Genomic DNA, 25,026 nt, shown 5'->3' with positions numbered 1-25,026 from the left:
TTGGTGACGGACGCACTTACTTCCACGGGCTTCCAGTTAAATTAGTTTCCATTAAAAAGTATATTTTCCCCTAAGTTATAAATTAAGTCGATAAACTGCCTGTTAAGCTGCTTGTCTGTTGAGTAAATTTAGCAGCTGGCGGTGATGGAGGAGGAGCAGAGAGCAGGTACCGCTGCTGCTGCTGGAGCTGCAGAAGGAGGAGGACAATCAGTGAAGGATGAAGAAGAGGTAAAAGAGGAAGATGTGACACATACAGCAACTCAAGGCGAAGAGGAGGAAGATGAGGACGCTCTTCCTCATTCAGAAATCTTGGATATTTTCGAGGAAGGACTTGCTCGACTCGTGCAGGATCCTTTGCTCTGTGACCTGCCGATTCAGGTGCTCCGTACACTACATGAAACATGCGCATGTGCATCGCATACATACAGACAAGAGATTTGCATTTATGGTCAAAAGAGACATCACCTCATATAATGACTTATTACAAAGCCATTGGTATATTGGTATACATTCACCGGCCACTCCTAGTATCCTGATCCATCATAAAGGTGCTATGTTGGACTGAGATCTGGTGTCTGTGAATTCATTGTTGTGTTAAAGAAACCAGCTTGAGATGTTTTGAGCTTTGTGACATGCTGTTATCTTGCTGGAAGCAGCCTTTAGATGATGGCTACATGTGGTCATAAAGAGTTGGACATTGTCAGCAATAGTAGGGGGTATATATAGGCTGTTGGGTTTCATCGACTCTCGGCTGGTACTAAACATCCCAAAGTGTGCAAAGAAAATATCCCCACATTGCAACAGAAATCAAGACACATCAGACAAGGCAACATTTTCCCAATCTACTATTATTCAGTTTTAGTGAGTGTGTGAATTTTAGCCTCCCTGGTTTTAGGTAACAGGAGTGTCGCCCCCCAGTGTGGTCTTCTGCTTTTGTAGGATGCCTGCTTCAGAGTTTGATGTGTTGCACGTTCAAAGATGCTCTTCTGATACGTTGTTTATAACAAACGGTTGTTGGAGTTACTGAAGCATTCTGGCTATTCTTATCTGACCTCTGGCTTCATCAAATCACTGGTTCTCACCTAGAGAACTGACGCTCGCTGGATATTTTCTCTTTTTCTCTGTAAACCCTGGAGATAGTTGTATGGTAAAATCCAAGTAGATCAGCACTTTCTGAAATACTCAGACCAGCCAACATGATATGCTGCAGTAAAAGTAACTTTTCTTCATCCTTTTGATTCTTGGTTTGATCTTCAGCGTGACATCATGACAATGCCTAATTGCTACCATGGCTGTTTAAATATATGTAGAAGTTAAAAAGGCTTGTCTTCCAAATTTTCCATTGAGTGTATAAAGACGCTAGTGTCTGGTTTTGTCAAAACACGCATGCTTAACTAGCAAAAATGCCGTAACAACCTGTTGTTCAACACTGTAGGTTCAGGTTTATTCATTTATATAGCACATTTACAAACAACAGGGTTGATCAAAGTGCTTAACAATCAGCAAAAAAACAGCAAGAGATTAATGTGAAATGAATGTGAAATATTTATTTTGGTCAACAACAACAACAACAACAACAACAGATTATCATTTACATAAAGTACTCAATCAAACAGTAACCCAAAAAGGAATAGGCTGAAGCCTTGTGGCTTATAATGATCCTATCCTTTACCCCATAGGAATAATCAAATCCTTGACCTAGAAAATAAATAGCGTTGATAAATAAGTTATATAACAGTTTGAAAAGAAATCAATGATAACTCAAGAAATTAAATCAACACAAAGTTATTCATCAAACCAGGTTTTCTATAACCTTGTATGATACAAATGTTTAAATTCTTCCTGAAAAATGACAAAGAAAAACACATCTTCAGTTCATCATTAGGTCCATTCCATAATTTCACTCCCATAACTGACACACATCTATACTTAACATTGGTTCTCACTTTAGGTATTTCAAACACATAAGACCCCCTCAAATCATATTTTCCATCTCTTAGTTTAAACATACTTAAAATACAAATTGGAACATTCTTTTTCATCACTTGATATATCATTTCTAAACTTTTAGAATATATAATGTCCATGAATTTTAACACAGATGATCCTACAAAAAACTGGTTGGTGGACTCCCTATATCCAACTTTATTTATTATTGTGATAGCTCTTTTTTGCAATGTTCCCCCAAATTTCCGCACAATAGGTCATATAAGGCAAACAAAGGGAAGTATACAATAAATAAAGGCAGTTCTTATTCATAGAATCTCTTGTTTTATAAAGAATAGAACTAGACTTGGATAATTTCCGTTTCACATGTTCTATGTGGGGCTTCCAACAAAGTTTATCATCAATAATTACTCTCATATACTCTTTCAATTTCAACATTATTTAAATTCAATTTAACTTTAATATTACTTTTACTACCTCCAAATAACATAAATTTTGTTTTACTTTCATTCAATGATAGTTTATTAAATACACACCATCTATTTAACTTCATGAGTTCTTTTCCACTGTTTTCAGTCATTTCTTTATGTCCTTTCCAGAACAAAATAAGTTTGTGTCATCAGCAAATATCCCATATTTTAAAGTATCACTGGCTGTACAAATATCATTTATATAAAGTAAAAATAACTTAGGTCCCAAAACAGATCCTTGCGGAACTCCACAAGTTACTTTTCTAAGCTTAGATTTCATGTTATTAATACTCACATTTTGGAACCTATTGTTCAAGTAACTATTTAAGATGATCGTAGTGCCCTCCTGGGGTGATACAAGCGGAGGAGTTCAGTCAGGTAACTGGGTGCCAAATTGTTTAAAATTTTAAAAGTAAGCAAAAGAATTTTAAAATCTATATGATGTTTGACAGGGAGCCAGTGCAAATTAGCCAGAACTGGGGTGATATGATCATACTTTCTAGTACCTGTTAGAAAGCGTGCAGCAGCATTTTGAACTAACTGCAAGCGGTAGAAGGAGGATTGTTGGAGGCCCAGGTATAGACAGTTACAATAGTCCAGTCTAGAGGTGATAAATGCATGAATAAGTTTTTAAAGTACTTTTAAAGGAATATAGGGATTCGCCTTTGATATCAAACGCAACTGATAAAAGCTAGTTTTTACCACTGAGGACACTTGGTTCTCCAATTTAAGAAAGCTATCCAAAAACACTCCAAGGTTTCTTACCGTGCGAGAGAGATGGCTGGCAAGAGGACCAAGGGTGTCTGTTAACTGACCCAGAGGGGTATGACTATCAAAGACAATTACTTCAGTTTTATTTTCATTCAAAGTGAGAAAGTTTTGTGATAGCCAAACTTTAACATCACAAAGACAGCTGAACAAAGGTTGTAGTGGGTCAGAGACATCCAAGTTCAGGGGGAAGTAAATTTGGAAGTTGTCGGCATAGCAGTATTTTATAGGGGTCTGATCAGTGAATAATAAAAAATAATAATAATAATGATACAGAACAAAATGCAATAAAAATAAATGTAAAAAAGATTAAAAATCACAGGCTGAAGTGGAACATCGCAGCATTTTCAGTTGTTCTCAGGACCTGCAGTAGGCTCTTCAAGCTGCTTGCGCAATAAAAAGCCTAACAATGCCTCCTCTCTTGCACTTTGAAATAAAGAGCAGATTCCTGCAAGGGGACTTTATTTTTCCCAAAAGTTGGGAATTTCCTGTGTTACACGTGCCAAAACATAAAATCCTAAGGGCATGAAAATCTAATTCAGCTTCTTTTCACGCTTCAACAGCGTGAAAAGAAACTTGTGCTTCGGCTGATGTTTTTTACTGAGCTGGACTCTCACAGGTACTATATTTCTCTCTGTTCCACTCCTTTCCACCTTTTGTATCCCTCTGTACACTTTGACTGAACAACTGCTCGCAATAATATCTTTGGTAGAGCAGACTCCTCACAGCAGAGCAAAAGGACTCAGTCCACTGGGAAATGTCTCCAACTGACGTCATAAAAGCCCAAAACCAGCATAAATTGGTTAATTTTTAATGCAATTTTTTTTTTACATTATTTGGGGGCTTCTCATTGTCATTATGTTATGCAGTGACGAGGAGACAGGAAAGCAGAGAGCCAGTGAGCGCAGGAAGACATGCAGCTAAGGGCTGTGTTGGAGTCTGACCTCTGCCTCTGCATTCAATCTTGCAGATTACCAGTTGGACCTGTTACCTGCACCAGCTAAACTGGTGCTGCATGAATTGCTTTTTTATTTTGTCTAAATGAAAAACCTCAAAAATTAATTTCCATATTATATAGGCTCAAAGAACTAGGAAGTGGCTAAAAAGAAAACAGTTTGGCTTTTGTTCTTAGAAGTATGACTCAAAAATAAATTAAATAGATCAAAACATTAAGTATAAGCGAAACTAAAACTAAACTATGAACATCCAGGAACTCCCTGCGTGTTTTTGAGACCAAGTGAATTTATGTGCCGACAAAAAAATGAAAAAATATTTATGTTCAGGTGACTCTGGAGGAGGTCAACTCTCAGATTGCTTTGGAGTACGGCCAGGCGATGACTGTAAGAGTCTTGAAAGCAGACGGTGAAGTGATGCGTAAGTGCTGAAGCGGCCTTGTTTTCTGTTTACATGCTTTTTAGATTCGCAAAGCCTTTTATACTCTTCTGATTAAAAAAATCAGAAAAATCAAAAACATACAAACTGCTTTTTTTCCTCATAGCGATTGTGGTGGTGCAAAATGCTACGGTCCTTGATCTGAAGAAGGCTATTTGCAGATTTATGGAGCTAAAACAGCAACGCGAAGGCGGCGTGAAACACATCAGCTGGTAAACACACTCACAAACACAAGAATGAAAAAGGGCATGTTTAAAAAAAAATCCTATTTTTACTCTTTCCCTGTGTTCTGTGTTTCCAGGAGATATGTTTGGAGGACGTATCATTTAGTATTTCAGGGCGAGAAGCTCGAAGATGACAAGATGAGGCTTAAAGAGTAAGTGTATCAAGTTAGCACTTTATTTAACAGTGTTGATAACACTTATTATCCATTCACCCCCTCCCTCTCTTTTTTCATTTGTGTATATCTTCAGCTATGGGATCAGGAACAGAGATGAAGTGACGTTCATGAAGAGACTCAGGAAAAAGTGAACCACGAAAAACACTGTTTGCTGCAGTCCTTGTGTGTGCTCGTGCTCACAGCGTTTTATTCTTAAAATAACTTAAAAAAAAATGTTGCTGTAGTTTTTTAGCCTCTCAAAGAGGCTTCATGTAAATAAAATATTTATAAGTTGTCTCTTTTGTTTCCAGTGTGCAGTTATGCTTTAAAGAAGCCAGACTTTCTTGTACTTCTTAAAGTCATTATAGTTCTTCAGGTTTTCTAAAGGTATTTGTTTGCCTTTGGACACTGGATGCTTTCTCACTCACTTTCATTCCAGTCCTTGTACCTTTGAGCTATGAAGCATTCAAGCACAAACAAGACACCTAACCCAAAGTATGAACCAGTGTTGTATCTACACATTTCAGACATCCAAGCAAAGAACCACTTAAATGTGATATTTAGGCACTTTGTTACTGGCAACCTGTCACAAAACACATGATATGTTCCACTTTCTTATATTGAGTCTGCAGAATGGTCAGATAAGTTTCACAGGCATAAATAGTATTTTGTGCATAAAGGTGATTTCCAAAGAGCTACTAGGCAAAACCTTTGCATATCTCACCGTGGTGTGCAGCATGTACTTAAAAAACATTAGTGGAGGCCAAAAGAAGAAGTGCAGCAGGTAAACATAATCTGAAAAAAAAAAAAATGCAAATAAAAATCCAGCCATGACCTGACTCAGGACCTGAAAGATACATTTGGCCCTTCAGTCGGTCCATAATATGGTTGCTGAAGCAGAGTGGCTGTCAAGGAGTCATTCTTGAGGAAGGGGGACCAGGTGAAAAGGCTGAGGTATGCAAATTTCCACAAGAATTCTACTTAAAGTCAGTGGAAACAGTGCTTTTATAGAGTGATGAATGCATATTTGAAAGTTTTGGTTCAAACCATCTTAAGTGTGTACAGAAGAGGTCAAGGGAGAAGTAGAAGAGTGAGTCTCTACAAACATCTATAAAGCACGGTTATATTTTGGGCTCCATTTAATCGAGTGTTGTTGGGAATCCTGTCAAAACAGATGGAATAAAGAATGCAGAAAAAGAAATGGCCTGTACTTGTATAGCGCTCTGCTAGTCCCTAAGCACTCACACACTGGTGATGGCAAGCTACATTGTAGCCACAGCCACCCTGGGGCGCACTGACAGGGGCGAGGCTGCCGGACACCGGGCCCTCTGACCACCACCAGTAGGCAACGGCTGAAGTGTCTTGCCCAAGAACACAACGACTGAGACTGTCCAAGCCGGGGCTTGAACCGGCAACCTTCCTATTACAAGGTGAACTCCCAACTCTTGAGCCACGATCGCCCCAAACTTACCACCAAACTTTGACCCACCATTCAATACCAAGAGGAAAGCAACTGATTGGCAATGGCTTCATTTTTCAGCATGGTGTGCTTTTCCTGCCGGTGCATTAAAAATAAAAACACACTGGCACATTGTTAGCTATGGACTGGCCTCCCTAGAGCCCACACCTCAACATTACTGAAGCAATGTGTGATCAGAGCTTTAAATGTCCTTTAAAAACCCTGGAGAACTATTCCTGAAAACTGCTTAAAGAAATTACTAGAAAGCTTGCATAAGAGAGTTCAGAATGTGTTGAAGAATAAAAGGGCCAACCAACTATTGGCTTTCAAGCTTGTTAAAATTGTACAGAATAGTTTTTAAATTGCAAACTGTGTTTGTGCATGTGTGTAAATCCCCATTTTCTTAGCAAAAGATAAAAAGATGGCGTCTAGAGACTTTTGCATACCTGTGCAATAACAGCTGTTTTCCTAGGCTTGCATATAAGGTTATAACCATAACCTGATGATTTGAATATTCCACGAGAACAGTTTGCTGTTGTTGAACCAGTACCAGTGTTACAGGATATACACGATACGGCAGGAACAGAAGAAGGTAAAGCAGATATCTTCTATTAAATAATGGTGAAATAGATTTTTATGAGGTCATAAGTTGAGATGTTAGATTAATGTTACAGCGGAGCATCAGTGCAGTTGGATACTTATTTGAACTTGTTTTATATAAGATTGATCAGACGATTACACGCAATCATCAGCGTCCGTGTCTCTTTCTGTTTTATAGATCTTTTGCTTGTTTTCTAAGCATCCAATCAGACCTGAGAAGCCATGTTTCTTTTAATTAGCTGCAGATGGTTGTGACCAATTTATCTGATTCAGAGAAAGCAGCATATTTGACCACATGCTGGATGAACTCATGTCATGCATCTTTTTTTTATTTCATATCAGTAGTAATAAACTTTATTTCTATAGTTTATTTGCAAAATAGTTACAAGGGGTATTTGCAGAATTAGAAAAAAACTAACAACATTTAGTCCAATACATATATAGATTTAAAAATCTTTCGGTAAGAGGAAGTAAATTCCAGAGTGTTTTGTTAAAGCCAAAACACGGTGCACCTGTTTTGTTAAGCTTAAAACTTGCATGTTTGATGCTGATCTCGTGCTAAATATTTGAAGGGGGAACAAGATAAGCAAATCATATATGTAAATAGATATGGTTGGAATGAATTAAAAGAATATGAACTTTATCACCAGCACATTATAGTCCACAGTTTTTATTTATTTAAACTAAACTAGCAAACACTAAAACTAATGGTTTTATTTTATTGTATGCAGTTTTCTAAGTTCACAAAATTCTTTATTCCAAAAGTCTCGTTTTGAGTTTCATTGTAGTTAACTACGATTTTTAAAATCTGGTTTTAGTTTTTAGTTACATGTCAGTTAACTATAATAACGTTCGGTCCTGGGAATTGTGCCAAAAAGTGGTTGCTGATGTTTGTATGTGCATTTTGTCTAATATCCATAGTTATACTGGTAAATTCACAGAAGGGATTTATATAAAATTGATTTGTTTTGCAAGTATTCTGGTGACCCTGCATTGTTGTACTATAATCAGTCACATTATAATCAGTCCAGTCTTTTTTTGCCAGTTAAAATATCTTTATAGAACTGTTAAAAGTCACTTTGCCAAAAAACTGATTGCAGTCTTTACGTTGTGATGGAAATGTTCATGACTAAATATCATTCATGAGAGATGTGTGACAGATTATAGGCCAACGAGCTATTTACAACAGCTTAAATACTGGCAATCACTTTTTGGACCCCTTTTGGGTTCAGAACTGCCTCGATTCTTCGTGGTATAGATTCAACAAGGTGCTGGAAACATTCCCCAAAATTCTGGTCTATGATGACATGATAGCATCACAAAGCTGCTTCAGATTTGTTATGATGTGAACCTCCTGATCCACAATATCCCAAAGGTGCTGTGTTGGATTAAGCACAGGTGGCTGTGGAGGTCATTTTAGTGCAGAAAACTTCATGTTCAAGATAGTGTAAGGTGATTTGAGTTTTGTGACATGGTGTGTTACCCTGATGGAAGCAACAATCAGAAGACGGGTCATAAAAGGTCAGCAACAATATTCAAGTGTACTGTGTCATTTAAACTACGGGGCACAAAGAGCATCAAGAGAATATCCTCCACAACATGCTTCCTGTTCCTAGCTGATGGGAGTGGCACCTGGTATCTGTATAAAGGTTTGATATGTTGATATGTTTCGAGTAGCTATTTGAGTTACTGTTGCCTTCCAGTCAGTTCAAAGTAATCTAGCTATTCTACTCTGATCTCTACCATCATCAGGGCATTTCTATTGATGACATAAGTAAGATATTTTCCGTTTTTTGGACCATTCTCTGAAAACGCTAAGGATGTTTGTTTGGGAAAAATCCCAGCAGATCAAAAGATTCTAAAATACTCAGACTAGCCCGTCTGGCACCAACAAGCACGTCACGTTCAAAAACGCCTAAATCATCTTTCTTTCCCATCTGACTCTCAGGTTGAACTTCAGCAGTTTGTCTTGCACAAATGCCTAAACATATTGAGTTGTGTTCGCACGATTGGCTGGTTAGATATTTGTGTTTCGCAGTTGATCAGGTTTACCTAATGACAGCAGATGCTAGAAGAGCCTTTCAAGTCTCTGAGCCATCTTAAAGATGCTGTAGGTAACATGTTTTTGGCATAATTGAGAACAATTATTCCGTATTTTGTAAACCAAACCAAATACAAACGAACACTGAACAGAACAGAAAATGAAAATAGCTCAAAAAACAACAAGAACCAAACGTAAAAACAACTACAACAAATACAATATGAAAAATGATTAGGATAATCATGGAATCCGACTTCCATAAAATAAAATTACACAATCATTGTCATTTTAACAACTTTATGTGAAAAAGAAAGCGATAGGAATAAACAGGGAGTTGGATTTCTACTATTTTCTGCCTCTTACAACTTAAAGACAAAGATAAAGACAAAGATCTCATTTAGAATGTGGGGTTTAGAAAAGAAGCACATTTGTAAATCTTTGATTCACAGTAACATTTTAGATGCTTAACTGGTGCAAAAATAATGTCTGCAATTAAATAAGATCACGCTTTCTCTTCTGCTTCTGTCCTTCCAGCAGTTGCCATGGATTTAGACAGCGAACTAAAAGAGATAGCCACTGAGATGAAACATCTCTCACTCAAAAGGGTACAACTTAAGGAGAGGAAAAACATTCTGTGCATATTTCAAGAGTTGAGGAATCGAGCTGAGTTTGGACAAACAGGTGAGCACTCAAGCAACTTCTGTGACAGTGATGGCTGTTTGCAGTCTTTTATATTTTCCATGAGGAATAAAAGCAAGTTGCGCTATATGTATAATCTCTGTATGGTTACTGTTTTGTTTTTATAATCAGAGGAAGCAGTCTCTACTCAGAAGGAGATTGAGAGCATCGATGAGAAACTGAAGGAGCTGAATGAAAAACAGTCCGAGCTCCAGAAAAATTACGACAACATGCTCAATGCCACCAAAAACAAACAGCACAAGAAAGGTGAGTCGCAGTTTGCTACAGCAAATCTAGCACACTTTACGCAGCTAACCACATTTGTTCTTCTTTGTTAGTGGTCAGTTTCACAGACAAAGAGAATATAGATTCTGCCGCTCCTCCTTCTCCTCCTCCTGGCTGTAATATTGTCTATGTTGTGGCTCCGCCTACTATCCCAGGTGAGCTACTTTTGGAAATTTGTCCTGTAAAACTTAAAAGAATGAAAAGTTGAATGAAAATCGCACTCGTGGTGAGGACTGCATGCAGATACTTGTGCTTGGATCGGGGCTTCTTGAGTGCATTTTCCCTTAGCTGCAGATCCAATATGACTTGATGCTACTGATTTTTGTACTTTCATGTGTGTGTTTTTCTTTTTTGTGGAAAACTATTTAACAGTTTGTCCAAGTTTAAAACGAGAGAGACGGATGTTTTGTTTTTATAAAATAAATCATCAATCATGCATTGCTTCCCTTCACAGCCCCTGAAGTGGTTCTGGAGCTGGACAAGCTCCCGGCAGTTCCGTGCAGGACACAGTGCCCAGAGTGTCGGCAGTTCATCACGACAGAGACGTTCTCCTCTGTCAGCAGTGTGACATGGCTGGTGTGCATCATGACAGCTTTAGTAGGGTATGAAAGTCTCCTTCCAGATTTACCATTAAAAGATTTGGACTGTTTCTGTTTGTCTAGCCAGTGTTATTGTCACCGTTACACAGCTTCCAGGCTAGTTGTCACTTAAGTGTCTTCTTGTTTCTTCTTTCGCAGCTGTGTGGCTGGTTGCTGCCTCATCCCCTTTTGCATGGATAGGTTCAAGTCCACCAACCACAGATGTCCTAAGTGTCGAACATTAATCAAAACTATTAAAAAGCTCTGAGATGAAAGCAGATAGGGAAAGATGGAGAAGACGCTGGATATCTGCCTAGTGATAATAACAACACAGCTGCAAAGGGTCTCCTGCACAATGCACTGAACATCAGTGCATGACCGGTGATGTTTGTAATCTCAAACTATAGCTGCTATTACTTTTTAGAAGCCTGTCAGACGAGACGGGTGGTTTCTGCCTTTATGCATATGCATATTATAATGCATTTTTCAGGCATGTTTGTGTAAAAAAATGTATATTTCATTAATACTTTGGTACTTTAAACATGCTAGTTATTTTCAAATCTTTTTTAAATACAATAAAACTTCAAAATTACAGACTTTCCTTGTAAATTTTTAATGGCAAGCAGTGAAGGGCAAGTGCTGAAGCTCATAGCCAGACACTGAAATCCCAAAGAATCTCTGTATTTACAAAACGACTGTTAATATTTGTATAAAAAGCCAACATAAATACATCATGTGTAAATCATACAAATGCAAGGTTTTTGTATGCCGAGTTATGCTAGTGTAGTAAAGACTAAACATTTGTCATTCCAGCACATAACCCCTTTTTAAGGAGAGACACTTGGGTGGTCAAATGAGGCACAAAGGAGGAGATGGGGAAAAGAAATAAAAAAATAATAGAAATTTGCATCATTTTCATAACAACTATTTCCATATTTGGGTGGCTTAGAAACTGCCAGTAAGTCATCAATAATTTAAGAATATGACACAGTTATTACACACACACTGTACTGCCAAGATATAATGGTTTGTGTCACTATTAACAACAGAAACCAAAAGGATAGCACGCCTTCCATTTGTTTGTATGAAGCTGATTCAGATCAGATGTGGCCAGTAGATGTCACTGAACTACAACCTCACTTGTAACATCTGACGGTTATTTGATTTTGAAATGATGCTGAAACAAAAACGAGCGCTGGATCATACTTCTGTTATTTTTCTCTGGTGGTGTTTGTAAGCTGCGCAGATGTCTATTTACTGAAAAATGAAAATAAATTATTCAAACATCTTCAGCCTTTAGGAATCAGTCCATCGCTGTAAGTGAAGAGTCTGGCTCTCTCTTTCTCTGTCTGGCTCCCTTTTTTTAAGCTCGCATTTGTCTCGCGTATGTTTGACAGTGTGTACAGATGCACGGTGAGATACATACCAGACTTGTCTTCACTCTTTGATCTGTTTTGCAAAGTGCAAGAGAGGAAAACATGTTTTTTTTTTTTGGTAATAAATACTGGCCCTGGTTTAGTCAGAGCAGCTGGGCTGCTTGTTGTGGCCCTTATTCTAATTTCATCATGTTCACACTCCCAGCTCAAATTAAACATCTGATTTATACTTCACAATTCACATACACACAAGGATCGTGCAGCGGTTGTGTGTTTACGATCTGTTTTGATAGTGATAATCATTCCAAGACAGGGTGGAGTAAACTACACAGCAGCCCTCAGCTACATTCGCTGTGTGGCTGTTAGCACTGTGGCCAGGATTTGGGACATTTTCCTGCTCTTTCTGCTCACACCACGCTGACTGTAAAGCTCTACATTCACTGAGATCAGAGGACTAAGATGAATCAATAACATTAAATGAAACTGATAACAAATCAGCGGCGTGTCTTGAGATGGAAATCTTAAAAGCTTACTTCCACTTTCAGCTCAAACTGCCAGTACCACTCTAACTTTATCTGTCTCCCGATACAACCAGAGGACCTCAAAGGAAGCAGTTCAGCAACTTCTAAAGTGATGTTGCACGATGAGATTATTACAGAGCTGATTTATCTGTCTGGAAAGCAGAACGGAGCTGCTGAAGCATCCAAACAGCTCTTATTGTCTCATGGAAACAAAAGCAGTCTTCTCTCACAATGAAAAACGATCGCCTTGACAGCACTCAGTCCCAGTTCAAGTGCAGTTCACTAGAGTCCAGGAAGTCAGACGAGAAGACGCCTACTGGCACTGACACATCCAAAGAGTGACCCTCCTCTGCTGGCACAGACAGAGTGAGATCCAGCCAATCCATGTTGTCCATGTTGAGAGCAGAGGTGGACATGTTGTCATTAAAATCCACTTCCATGGTGTCCCCAGGTGCATGTAACTCCTCCATCAGCTTCAGTTTTTGTGGTTCTGTGTCAGGGAGCAGTGCGCCCTCCAGGAGGGTTTCCAGCCGGGAGTCGGAGGTCACGCACGCAGGCAGCTTTGCTACCTGGACTAAGGGTGGAGGGCGGGATAAAGCTGTGTTGATGGGAAGGGTGGTTACACTAGCTGTCACCACAAGAAGCTTATCCAGGTTGGGAGGATCCTGTGTAATATAGGGGGAGATCTCTGAAAAAAAAGAAGAAAAAGAGAAGGACATGGTGAGATTTAAAACCTCATAAAGGTATCACAATAATCAAATCACACCCAGTATTCTCACCACCACTCTCCAGCAACACGTCAAACAGGTCATCCATCTCCTGGCTGGCCGCAGTGGGACCCTGCAGAGAAAAGAAACCGTTACATGTCTGAATGACACAAGTGAGATGCTATATTTATGTAGCAGATTCTTGCCTGAACAGCTGTTAACATGCTGCGTTTCTGTTTAACGGCATCCTCATAGCGCGGTGGGTCTTTACACTTTGACACATGGTTCGTGAATTTTGGATGCTGCAAGATCAAACTGTTTGGAGACTGGCTGGAACAGGGAGGCTAATAAACAGGAAATAAACAACATCAAATACAAAAATACTAGCTACATAACATTAATTCTTGCATGCTTTACAGAAAAAGTAAATATAAGCAGAAGGAACATAAGGATAATCTCCACCTTGTTTGTAGGTCCTTTGGGAAGAGCCTGGCCTGAAGAAGCTCCTGCAGTGCATCCACTCACTGGGAATGTATTGAGAAAGTTCTGTGCCGCGGTATTAATCCTCCACGTCTGCACAGAGAATTGAAGAGGTCAGCACGGAGGCATCAGTGCAATCAAACATACTTTCTCTCAGGGAGTTTGGTTAAAGTAGCAGCGCAGCTGCATGAGAACTGTGGAAACCTGAAAGAAAACCCACTGTGGATCATTCACTTTTACGCAAAGACATCTTGAATTAAATTTCTTCAGCCCCTCTCCAGCCGGAGGATGACAATGTTTTATCTACCTATGACGGCACTGTTTGCAGGGTAAACCATGAGAGCTGCGGTTGAGTTAAGCAGGGTTCTGTTACTAATTCTGCCTGCATGTCGGACTCAGAGCAGAGGAATGACTGGGAGCGATGAGGGCAAGATGGTCAGCTCTCACTCAGCACCTGCTCGAGTAACACACGTTTCCACAGGCTTTCTTTTGATGTGCGGAGTGAAAGATGCCACCACTCAGCAGAGGCCTGTTATTACCGTAGCATCAAGGAAGATGCATTAGCCATGGTAGTGCGTAACTGACTGTTAAATTAGTTACGTGATATATTATGCAGTGCCACGAAAAACATGGCAGAACATTTATGATGTTATCTTGTGTTTACACAGCACAATACTGGATTTATGATTTCAGGCACGCATACATACGCATTGATACGTTTCCAGTTCCTACAAGGAGACTAAACTGAGCACAAAGTCACAGCTGATAGTGGTGATGAATGGGGAGACAGGCTGAGGCAGTCTGTAGAAGCAGCGTATCTTTTTTTCTTACCTTTGCCAGTGGCTGGGTTTGAGTGCTGCATTGCTGATGTATTGCTGCTGAGGCCTCTGTTTTCTGTGGCACCGATCCAGAAGCCTGGATAAGGCCTGTGTGTAATGCAATGCCTTTGGTGGGAAGCTGGATAGTGGCTGCTGAGGCAGGAAGGGATGCGGGCAGTAGGATCTGAGCTCCGGCCTGCGCAGGCTGACGGGATTCAGACTGTGTGATGGTCTGGTGACCGAGAATGAATTGATTTTGACTGGCTACGTGGCTCTGATCTGCAGGCTCTTCCTGTTTGACCAGTACTGGCAGACCAGGAGAGCTGCAGGATGCAGTGCAGTTTGACGGAGTCCTGCGTTCCTCTTTGATCTGGACAGGAAGCAGAGGACTGAGCTGAGATGGAGAGTCTCCCTGTTGACTCCTTTTCTCCACCTCCAATTGCATCTTCAGTTCCTCCACTAGCCTCTGCTCCTGCTCCAGCTTCCTCATTAGTTCCTTAATCTGACGCTCCTTTTCATGTAGCCGTTTGTCCTTTTCAGAGTCCTGCTCGTGGGATTTTGTCTCCACGGGACACTCCTCATGTGGCACACTCTGTGGGGAGCTCATGCAGGGAGCATGATGGGCTGGAGCATCTGAAAGCAGTTTTGTTGGACTGTCTGCCATACTATTATCTTCTATGCCCAGATTAGAGACTCTAGAAGCAATAGGGGACACTGGTGGGGTTAATTTAGGAGTTTCTGAATGTGAGATTGATGCATCGATGGGAGCAGCAGTCTGGATGCTAGAGTTCTCCTGATACAGCTTTAGCCTCTCGATCAACTCAGTCTTGGTCCCAGAAACAGGCAAAGATCTGAGTTTTAATTCCATTTTCAGCTCAGCTACCTGTAAAGATAAAAGACTTGTAAAACAGCTGCACAACACTCAGCTCGTTCACCTCTGCAGCAGATATATATGCATGATACAATCAGGCTGCGCAGGCTGCAGTGCGTCACCTTCATCTCGTCCAGATTAGCTGGTAAGTGATCCGGCTTGCGGTTCATGTGGTGGAGCTGCAAAGGGGCAGACGCAGCATTTCCACTAAAAGCAATGTTAGAACAGCTGGTTTGTACCTCAGTTGTTGGTCTGCTGTAATAAGATGTCAAGAAAAGGGAGTGCAGATGAGAGAGGGATTTTTTTCTTTAATCCATTTTTCATAATGAGCACCTTCTGTGTAGGAAGCTGTGAGCAGGAAATGCAGAGTAATTGAGACAAAAAGCAGCTGTGATTAAACCGTGATGACAGTTATTACATTTTACATAACAAGGTGCGTACGTCTGACTGAGGATTTGAAAATCAATGTTGAAGTAATTGTAATGAGGATAAGAAAAATCCTGACTGCGATGAAGTAAAGTTTAATGGAGCCATACTTGAGCTTGGAGGCCTGGTAATTGTATTGCTGCTGTTGCTGCTTCTGCTGGTTTAGGATCTGGAGCTGCAAGAACTGCTGCTGTTGCTGCAGGAGGCGGGCGTAAGCAGAGTCCATTGGCGCTTCATTAAGCTCTTGTTTCTGGTCCGGGGGAATATACTGATGGTACTTCAACTTCTTCACTCGTGGTTTTGGCTCTTTGCTCTTTTTGCTGCGGCTTTTTTCAGCAGGAGGCTTAGCCAAGCTTTGCTGCAGAGCACAACACACACAAAAAAGGGGTACATAAGACCAGAGAGGACCATCTGGAGGATATTCTTTCCTCATGACTGATCTCAGGCCAGTCCAGTTAACTTTATCAGGGAAGACAGTTTGCAGTGCCAGTACCAACACTGTATGATTTGGAACTGATACGGTACTTTTATAACTTTAACATTAACATTGCTCTGACACTCGATGAGAACAGCAGGATGAGGAAACGGGTAGTGGAAATGTTACACTTATTGTTTTACCACCTGCAATTACAGGATGTAGTACTCATGAAAATGGCTTGGCACAAGAGCAGCAGGTTCTAGCAATGAAATCAGAAACTCAGGCCGGGTTAAACAAGCACTCACTTTCCAGTTTGTCATACTCACTCCCTTATTATGTTCAAAGGGAGGGAGAGTTTAGCTTATACTCTGAGGATAACTGGATTATGATAAATGGATAAGTTATAGCTTCACTCCCGTTCTTTGATTCACAGCTTAGCCACGATGAGGAGGGCCAGCCTGTCATTTGACCCTAAATATAGACAAACTGTGGCACAGATTTAAACCTCTGGATGGGTGAAAGAACTTTAACCCTTGCTCTTTCACCTGCGCTCAACTCCAGCTAAATGCTGAATTTTGTTTGTCTGAGCCAAAACTGATGTAACTTTTAGCATGAGAAATAACAGACTCTGACATTGTGTCTCTCGTCACATTTTCAAAGGAAGCAAACAAAATAAATCAAACACACAGATGAAGAAAATAAGTCAGGAAAACAGAGCCAGAGGTCAACACTGCAACAGCTGCGTATAAACTACACGACAACAATGACAAGTAACCATAAACTTCTTTTTTTTTTATTTTAGAAAAATAAAGAAGATTGTTTTTTTTTTTAGGGGAAATACAGATAGTTATTTTGAAGGTCAGATTGCCAAGACTTTGGAGACTATTTTCCCACAGCCAAAAATCTCATGTTTTTATATGATAGTGTTATTGGTCATGTTTACATGTCATAGATGATGATTTAAGACCTCAGAGGATTTTAAAAAAGCATCACTAATCTAACTTTAGCTGTAAGATCACATTAAAATGACTAAGAGAAATGTCACCTTCACAAGAACTGGCCCCGGTGTAACACAGGTGACGACAGTGGTGACAGGTTGAGGTTGAGTTGATTGTAGGTTGCTTTGTTGCTCACCGGTGGGCATAGGGTTGTTTAAATCTGATGCAGACTGTGAGCTGGGTGGTGGGGAGTGCTAAGAAAAGTAAAGAGAGAGCAAAATCACATGAGCCCCTCAGTAAGAACAGCAAAGCTGAAACACCTGCTAACGATCATGCCATCTATGAAAAGGAAGAAAATATGACCCAAAATAGGCTGATAAACACTTGAAAAATGAGCTACTAAAACACAGCTTATGTGCTGTATGTAGCAACTTAAGTAACCTAGGTTTTTGGTCGTCTGACACTGGTGTTGTTGTACCTGTATGGAGTTTTCAGACTCCCGCGGCGAGGCCGATGTAGAGCTGGGAGAGTGTTGGCTTGCAGGATGTTGCGGTGAAAAGGCATCGCTGCTGTCCTCATCAAAGTTGTACACGTCCGAAGTGTCAGGTGTATTCGCACGATCCACCTTGCTACCACCTGTGGCACAGGATCAAAAAATAAGCAAACGCTGGTTATTATTTATTTCAAGGATAAATAAAAATAATGCAAATAGAGCAAAAAATCTCTGACTATAGTTTAGAGATGTAAGCTGAGACTGCCCTGCTGAGATATTTCAACGTAGATGTCATAAAAAACAAGCTACAGTTTTTTCAGTGAGGGCCAGCTTATCAGTATTAACATTATCACAGTTTTACTGCTGTAATTAAACTGGGAGACCTTTCTCACAGCAGGCCTTTGCTTCCCAAACAAAGATAATACATCATTAAAAATAGATAAAAACCCACCAGATGTGCTGCACAGCTGGTTTGAATTACCTTCGCTGCACTCACTGTAAGTGGTGAACAGATATAATAATAACAATGAGGCTCTACCATTATTAACCTCCTCAACACCGGGGTCCACAGGCAGGATGTTCTTCTCCACCAGCTCCATGGGTCCGGGCCTCTGGGCGATCTTCTCATTGAGATCATCAGTCAGTCTGGCCCTCTTCAGCTTCATTTGTGTGGCCTGCAGGGAGGGCTCTGCATGTGTCTCTGATAAACACAAAGAGGATGTTCATCTGTGATCTGGCCAGTATCAGTCAGTCTCTCAAACTGCTTTATCATACTGACTCACAGCAGACTGAACCAGACCTCACAAAAGCCATGCGTGTGGTTATAACTTTGTTAAACACAAAGGTAATCATCTCTCTTATCTCAACACTCTTGCCCAGTAAGAAAACACCCCCGGATGATTACCTTGTAGGATGTGCATGCGGACCAGCTCAGAACGCCCGGGTCGGCTGCAGAGTTTGTGCTTCAGGAAGGTCCCAGTCTGTTTAAGAAAAGAAAAAAAAGAAAAGAAAATACTCTGGGTACAGGATTGTGATCATCTGCAGGCTAGAGTGCATTCATTGCTGGCTTACCCTGGCTCTCTCCAGGCTGCGAATTTGCTCATGGAAGGCAGCAGGTGCTTTTAGGGCTACGAGAAGAGAAATCCATAAGAAATCAATACATTTTCTTGTTTAATACAGGCTAATTTCACACACACAAATGTTCCTTTGATTTTAAGACTGACGTCTTTTTGCATTTTTCTTTCTAATCCTAAATAGTTTCCCCTTTGTCTGCCTTTGATATCATGACAAAGTATGTTTATGTAGCAAGCCTCTTAGTGATAAGATTGTACTCAACAGAAATGATGGTGTAACAGCATAAGTATAATAGCACAGGAAATCTCAGTATTTCTAAAACATATACTTTTCATAATGGCCCTCATTAAAAAGTATTTTAAAGTTATCAAGCAGTTTTCTCAAAAGTACAAATCACGTACTGTATGCCGACATAAAGTGTTTAAAATTATGGACAACACATATGTAAAAAAAATCTAAACTACAAATACACATTTGTTACATACAGTGTAAGCAGGTATAAAGAAGAAAAGAAGGAAGATAAAATGCATCTTTATTCCCCAAATATGCCAAAAAACAATTTTCACACTGCAGGGTCATCCAGTTTCATGTCATTGTTTATTATTTCTCTCCTTTTTGGCATTCAATGGCGTGTCATTAATAATCTGCAGCTCGTGGGCGGGTGTCTGACAGGAAGTGTCAGTTTAGCTGACTCAAACAACGATTATTCCGTCCTAATTTCTGATCTGACAGAGTAAACTTGTTGAGCTTCAGACGAGGTCTGGCTCACCGGCGAGTCACCTCTGCTATGACGAACATTGTTTGGTTTAAGGACACTCTGCCTGGGGGGTGCTCTGAGGAGTGTGTCAGAGGAGCAAAGCAAACATTCCTCATGACCAAAACCTCACTGCATACCTATCATAAGCCTTTAAGTGTAGGAGAGGCAGATTGCTATGGAGAATGGCCTGCGAGGCTTGTGTGCAGGCTACGCTTGGCCAGGCCGCAGAGGGGTGGGGGGGCGTCTGACCTCCACTGAAGGCCCAGCCGCTGACTCATGAGGCCGCGTGGAGCCAGAGAGGACCTGAAAACTTGACTATAGGGGGCTTTTCATGACAGAACCAGATAAAGAGGAAGATGTCCATCTTTTTCTCTTTCTGTCTTTCCAGCTCTCAGTGGGATTCTGTCACAGTTTCAGCTCATCTTTTATTGACTGTACTCCTAAACAAAAGGCTCGCTGGAGGGAGGTAAAACAGGGACCGAGTCAGCTCCACCTCTGCTGGATCAAAGGATGGATGTGGATGGTATTAAAGCGGAGAAAGCCTCTCCAGCTTTGACACCAGTGTGTCATTTATCTGTTATATATTCCAACCATTTTCACCAGGTTTTCAAGCACAGTGAAGCGATTTCAGCCTCTGACATAATTCTATAAAACAGCCCTTATAAAGTAAAGCAGTTTGATGTACAAAGAGGATCTATTATACTAACTCTGAAATCCATATTCTCCATTCTTGGACTCTACTAAAGTGGCTTTGCATGATTTATAAGTCAAAATAATCCTGATTGATCCTGTATTAGGCTTCGGTGCAGCTCCTCAGTTCTTCCACTGTCTCAAACAAGTCGTTTTAGCTCCTCTCTCTTCAGTCCCACCCTCAATTCATACCAACTTTCTTCTGATTGGCTGCCCCTGGTAAATTTGAGGTTTGATCAGCAGGTTCAGCCGGAATTTCTGTACTCACACTTGTATGCCTGTCAAGGGATATTCCATCTCTTTCACATCACACACAGTCAAGAATAGAAACGTCCTGAAAACAGTCTGAAGCCTGAGCGTTTGGCTCAAATTACTTGTAGTTAAAGAAACTCATTATTTCACACTAATGGGCTCCATTTAAATCCGTGCATCCATCCCTCAGTCTAGTTTCTTCCACTTATCCAATCATTGCAGAGAATTCATGATAAGCAGTGTATACTGGATGTCCTTCTACCCAGCAACATTTTGTAGGACACTTTCCTAAGGTAAGCTGAGCTATATTATCTCTCCAGTACATTCAAAACCTACCCCTGGGTCTCCTTCCAGATGTGCATGCTCAGAAAAACTATCCTGATTACAAGCCCAAGGGTTGGCTCTACTCTTGCAGATCCCACTAGATTTGATTTATTAAATTATCAAATAAAAGCACAAAAAATTCTGTATTTTGAGTTGCTTCATGATCCCCTATGTTCACCAGCTATTTGCTAATGGAGCCTGTTAATTTGGGAGAAATAAAAACTGAATATTTTGCTAGCTATACATTTTTTATTTCTTATTAACACTGTTGGTGATGTTCACTGTTGTCTTATGTAGTTAAAACACTCACGCGGCATGATGCCTTGGTCCACAAGTTGCTCCCGAGTTCTCCTCTGCTGCAGACAGAGCTGCAGGACTATGAGAAAGCGGAGACACAGAGGTCAGGGTTAAACTTTTACCATTCAGAAGCAGTTTGACTGAGTCACCTAACAACCATCCCTTCTGGCTTTGAACTGCGAAACCTGCAAGACTTCAAATAAAACAAGGCACTTATTATTTCTCAATCAATACGCTGCCCGAAAGGCTCAACTGTAAACCCCGTTCACCACCACAGACATTCTGTACTCTTCCTGTATGGTTTTAGCTCAGGGGTTGTGAGGAGTACCACACATTTTACAACACGCAAACAGTGTGATTGGCTGACAGCCTTCCCAGTGAGAGGCAATATCTCTGTGTGGGTTGCAAATGCGCTGAGGAAATAAAGTAACTACAGAGAAGAACACAAACAGATAAAAGAGGGATTAATGTCAGACCTGCAGTTACAATAATGAGGAAAACTTGAGCTGGTCATGACACCACTGAGAGCCAAGTAACTTGTGTCTATTTAATAAATTGTTTTTAAAAACTAATCTTGCTTTGGATGGATAAGAAGTGACCAGTCATGTTACTGTGGAACATCAAAGACATGACTATCTTCCAACAGAAATTGTTGAGTCTTGCATGCGAGCTCTGCATATAGCACTTGGATGAACTTCGGTTTTATTTCCCCAAAAATATAAACTGTAGTAAGACGTTGTTTAAACATTTATAAACACGTGAGCGTGGACATGTTATTTCAGTAGAATGCCACAATTCAGTGCAGGCAAAAAAAAAAAAAAGTCTGAAGAGAAGCCGATGGGTGATGGGAACGAATGAAGTGGCGGTGGTGAGGTACGTGAGGCCTTTATTGTCACCCTCGTAGTACAGTGAAGTTAACTTTAGCTTGATCTACTCAGGGGCATTTTTGGGGGGTGGGGAGCAGCTCCCACTCATACACAAACACACACAAATACAAGGCAGACCTGCTCAACTCTCCTGGGAAAGGCGCTGCTTCTGAACGGGCCTCTGTGACTCACGCTAGCAAAAATAAACTGGGCAGCTGTGAGAACAAGGCCTGGGAACCATGAAATTTGGGGGTAGTTAAGGGGGTGGGCTCTGCATTCGTACGCAGAGACGAGGGGACGTTCATGGGCTTCTACTGGTGGGCAAGGGAACGCGGAGTGACAAGAACCGAGGCAAAGGGTGGAAGGCCGAGGCCACTCTCATAGCAGCCCATCCACTGCGGGACAGAGAACACAGTGTGCCTGCTCTGCCTGCTGTGTTTCCTATTACAAACACAGGCCAGAGGGGTTTATGGTCAGCCAGAGATGGATCATAACGGAAGATTGTAGAAAATGCCACAAGCAAGAGAAGAGTGCATACTACAACATATGAATAATATCAAAAATTGCCTCCTAGCTCTGACAGAGAATGCAATTTTTAATTTGAGGTATGGTAGTATGGGGTTACAACTCATGCCGGGTCCTCCTCATCACTCGGTGTCATCTTTGGTTCAACCTGAACCCTGGCTAACCTTCTCCGTGATGCAAACTGGCTCCGCTCTCCTGCTCACCAGCAAAGCGTAAACAGAGGTTTTGGAGAAACATAGAGAGGGGGCTCGGCTCAAATCCTTGTCTACTGATGTAATCTCTAATCTCAGACCCATGTTGTTCTCAGCAAATCATCCCTGGAGGTCTCCCATCAGACCTCTGAAACAATACAAATAAAAACTGGTGTGGCCAAAGCTGAATTTAGTTTAGAAAGAGTCTCATGCTGGGTTATGTTGATTTTGCAGTTATAAATACAGAATTCTCCAAACAGAGTCCCACTTTAACAGCATTTGAGGCATTTATGATGGCATGCATCATGAATATTGAGATAAAATTAGTCTATCACAAATGTCATTTGGATTTTCCTTTCATGCCATTGCGTGGAGCCTAGAAACTTAAAGGCTGACTTCAATCTTTGGAAAAAAAAATACCTGCAAACTTATCGATAATAAAACACATGTACATCCTACATTTAACAACGCAGAGAATTCATCAGCAAGACATTATCTCAGCATCTCAATGCTGTGAAAAAAGCCAGAATCATATTAATAAGAAAGTAAAAACATATTGCTTCCTTTCTGCCATGATTAGGTGTCAGGGCAACCAGGTTTCTCGCTTTATATGGGAAAGAAAAGCCTTTTAATAACATTATCCCACATTTTAAATGGCAAAAGTTTTTTTAAGGTTTCATCCAATGACAATGAAAAAGCAGAATGACTGTGTGGAAGCAAGTTGTTTGAGTTTTAAAGAGTATAAATACACAGGGGAAAATATGATGTGAAGTGAAGCAGAAGCACAAACTTCTGCTTCCTGTCAAGCTTTTTGTATTTTTTTTTTTTTTTTTTTAGCAAAGGAGTAAAATTCAAGGAAACACATTTTGGCTAAATGCCAAACCTGCAAAGATTGTGATTTTTTTTTTTAAAGATAGACACATTAAAGTCTCAGACTAATTCCTAATATCGGTATCAGCATCATCCCACACAAACATACTCTTTCCCCAGCATTTACTTTGTTAGGATTTGGTCAGATTAGTGTCAGATTATTACTCTGTCCTGGCAAAGTGATCTGAATCTATTAAGAAAGAGATATACTTAGTCAGGTAATGAATAAGGATTTTTGTAAAAGCAGCAAGAATAGTTCTAGTGGAACTAGAACTATTCTTGCTGGAACTAGAATTTTTCTCACATTGCCAAACAAAGCCTATAAATCACTAACAAGACAGGTATATTGTGTTTTACTGGCAGAGGTCACTTGCTTAGAGGAATGTCCTGGTGATGAATGCAAACCAGGAAGATAAAAACATGCAAATAATGATCAGAATCCTGATTAGCAGCATATCCAACTACTGCACATCAGTTGAAGTTACTTCATTGTGTTTGCGCATTACAAGGGTGAAGTCATGCTTCTGTGAGGTAATACCTTATAATAGTGATCCTACAGAGTGCCAGTTTGAACACAGGTAATTTAAAGCGATGGGTAAGTACTTTCTACTTAAACAAATTCATCAGAATTCAAAAGAAGTGATGCTCCACTTGAGTCACGATGATGAGCTTTTACTGTCATTTCCTGTTATGGCTGTGTGTACATCACAACAATCCCCCCCCTGCGCTCCGCTTAGGGGATTAACATTACATTACAACAAAGCTTTCTGGTTAGAAAAAAAAGAAAGAAGCAGTACCTGATTTGAATTTACCCCTGCAGATGGAAGGGGTCTCCACGTCAAGGCACGCCATAGGGAAAAGTTGTAGTTCGATTGGTGGCCAGGTCTGGAGTCCCATGTGGTGATGAGGCCAGTGGAGAACACGGGAGTCAGCGAGAGGGAGGAAAGAGCCAGCGCTGAGAGGACGACAGCTGGCTCGCTCTCTCTCCGTCTCTCTGCCGGCCTCAGTGGAGAAAGTGTGTGTAAGTATGTGTGAGCGCTCACTCAACGTCAGAAGGAGGGAACACAGTGGTGCTGGCGTTAACCCTCGCTAGGTCACTGTGTTGTGTTCACAGAAGACTCAAATTGCAACACGACACCAGAGGGAACAACTTTTAAGCGTGGTAATAATCAATATTTCTTATGCTGGGGAAATTCACTTGGCCTGGGACCAAAACATTTACTGGCAACCAATAGGAAGCTAATCAAAACAGGCTGTGATGAATTTTGAGTTGGCACATCTTTATGAGAAATAGCGTGTGTGTGTGTGTATGTATGTGTGTGTGTGTGTGTGTGTGTGCGCGCAGGGACCCTTGTTGCACTAAATAACAATGACAAGAACACATAGTGGGATGATTTGATTTTTAAATGAGTGATTATCCCTTGAGGTGTTTTTGCAAAATGACATATTTAGAGTGTTTCTTTCTTTCTAGATTCCCAGTAAACCCCCCAAAAAATCAAAACTAAAGAGAAATTTAAAGAGGGGACATCCAAAAA

General features: G+C 40.5%; 3 protein-coding genes across 3 annotated transcripts; 2 read left to right on the top strand and 1 right to left on the bottom strand.

Annotated features, from left to right (window-relative positions):
• Positions 1-2: 2 nt before the first annotated feature.
• snrnp25 (small nuclear ribonucleoprotein 25) lies at positions 3-9,305 on the top strand. Its single transcript, XM_085156212.1, has 5 exons — positions 3-378; positions 4,469-4,559; positions 4,684-4,789; positions 4,879-4,953; positions 5,051-9,305. The coding sequence occupies exons 1-5, from the start codon at positions 145-147 to the stop codon at positions 5,106-5,108; spliced, it is 564 nt and encodes a 187-aa protein (XP_085012338.1). The 5' UTR covers positions 3-144; the 3' UTR covers positions 5,109-9,305.
• Positions 6,958-11,377, top strand: LOC146519805 (uncharacterized). The gene is made up of 6 exons (XM_085156209.1): positions 6,958-7,007; positions 9,591-9,737; positions 9,867-10,001; positions 10,073-10,174; positions 10,474-10,621; positions 10,757-11,377. Exons 2-6 carry the CDS (start codon positions 9,599-9,601, stop codon positions 10,863-10,865), a joined length of 633 nt encoding a protein of 210 aa, XP_085012335.1. The 5' UTR covers positions 6,958-7,007; positions 9,591-9,598; the 3' UTR covers positions 10,866-11,377.
• Positions 11,184-24,614, bottom strand: mrtfbb (myocardin related transcription factor Bb). The gene is made up of 14 exons (XM_085156193.1): positions 24,289-24,614; positions 21,053-21,118; positions 18,717-18,772; positions 18,550-18,625; positions 18,184-18,345; positions 17,631-17,788; positions 17,260-17,406; positions 15,907-16,154; positions 15,493-15,625; positions 14,513-15,382; positions 13,664-13,774; positions 13,408-13,545; positions 13,274-13,334; positions 11,184-13,182 (listed from the first exon to the last, which is right to left on the bottom strand). Exons 1-14 carry the CDS (start codon positions 24,386-24,388, stop codon positions 12,752-12,754), a joined length of 2,757 nt encoding a protein of 918 aa, XP_085012319.1. The 5' UTR covers positions 24,389-24,614; the 3' UTR covers positions 11,184-12,751.
• Positions 24,615-25,026: the final 412 nt, after the last annotated feature.

This window comes from Neolamprologus multifasciatus, chromosome 4, assembly GCF_963576455.1.
Source record: "Neolamprologus multifasciatus chromosome 4, fNeoMul1.2, whole genome shotgun sequence".
Classification (NCBI taxonomy): Eukaryota; Metazoa; Chordata; class Actinopteri; order Cichliformes; family Cichlidae; genus Neolamprologus; species Neolamprologus multifasciatus.
The sequence above is the reverse complement of the archived record's forward strand: the minus strand, read 5'-3'. Positions and strand labels throughout refer to the sequence as shown.

What these genes read in the sequence shown, in the direction of transcription:
- snrnp25 (XM_085156212.1), top strand. Translation starts at nt 145, where the DNA reads ATGGAGGAGGAGCAGAGAGCAGGTACCGCTGCTGCTGCTGGAGCTGCA. An exon ending in TCTGTGACCTGCCGATTCAG is followed by an intron (nt 379 to 4,468) that starts GTGCTCCGTACA and finishes ATTTATGTTCAG; the next exon opens with GTGACTCTGGAGGAGGTCAA. An exon ending in GACAAGATGAGGCTTAAAGA is followed by an intron (nt 4,954 to 5,050) that starts GTAAGTGTATCA and finishes GTATATCTTCAG; the next exon opens with CTATGGGATCAGGAACAGAG.
- LOC146519805 (XM_085156209.1), top strand. Translation starts at nt 9,599, where the DNA reads ATGGATTTAGACAGCGAACTAAAAGAGATAGCCACTGAGATGAAACAT. An exon ending in AAACAAACAGCACAAGAAAG is followed by an intron (nt 10,002 to 10,072) that starts GTGAGTCGCAGT and finishes CTTCTTTGTTAG; the next exon opens with TGGTCAGTTTCACAGACAAA. An exon ending in GGCTCCGCCTACTATCCCAG is followed by an intron (nt 10,175 to 10,473) that starts GTGAGCTACTTT and finishes TTCCCTTCACAG; the next exon opens with CCCCTGAAGTGGTTCTGGAG.
- mrtfbb (XM_085156193.1), bottom strand. Translation starts at nt 24,388, where the DNA reads ATGGGACTCCAGACCTGGCCACCAATCGAACTACAACTTTTCCCTATG. An exon ending in GCATGTTAACAGCTGTTCAG is followed by an intron (nt 13,335 to 13,407) that starts GCAAGAATCTGC and finishes TTTTCTCTGCAG; the next exon opens with GGTCCCACTGCGGCCAGCCA. An exon ending in CGTGTTGCTGGAGAGTGGTG is followed by an intron (nt 13,183 to 13,273) that starts GTGAGAATACTG and finishes CTTTTTTTTCAG; the next exon opens with AGATCTCCCCCTATATTACA.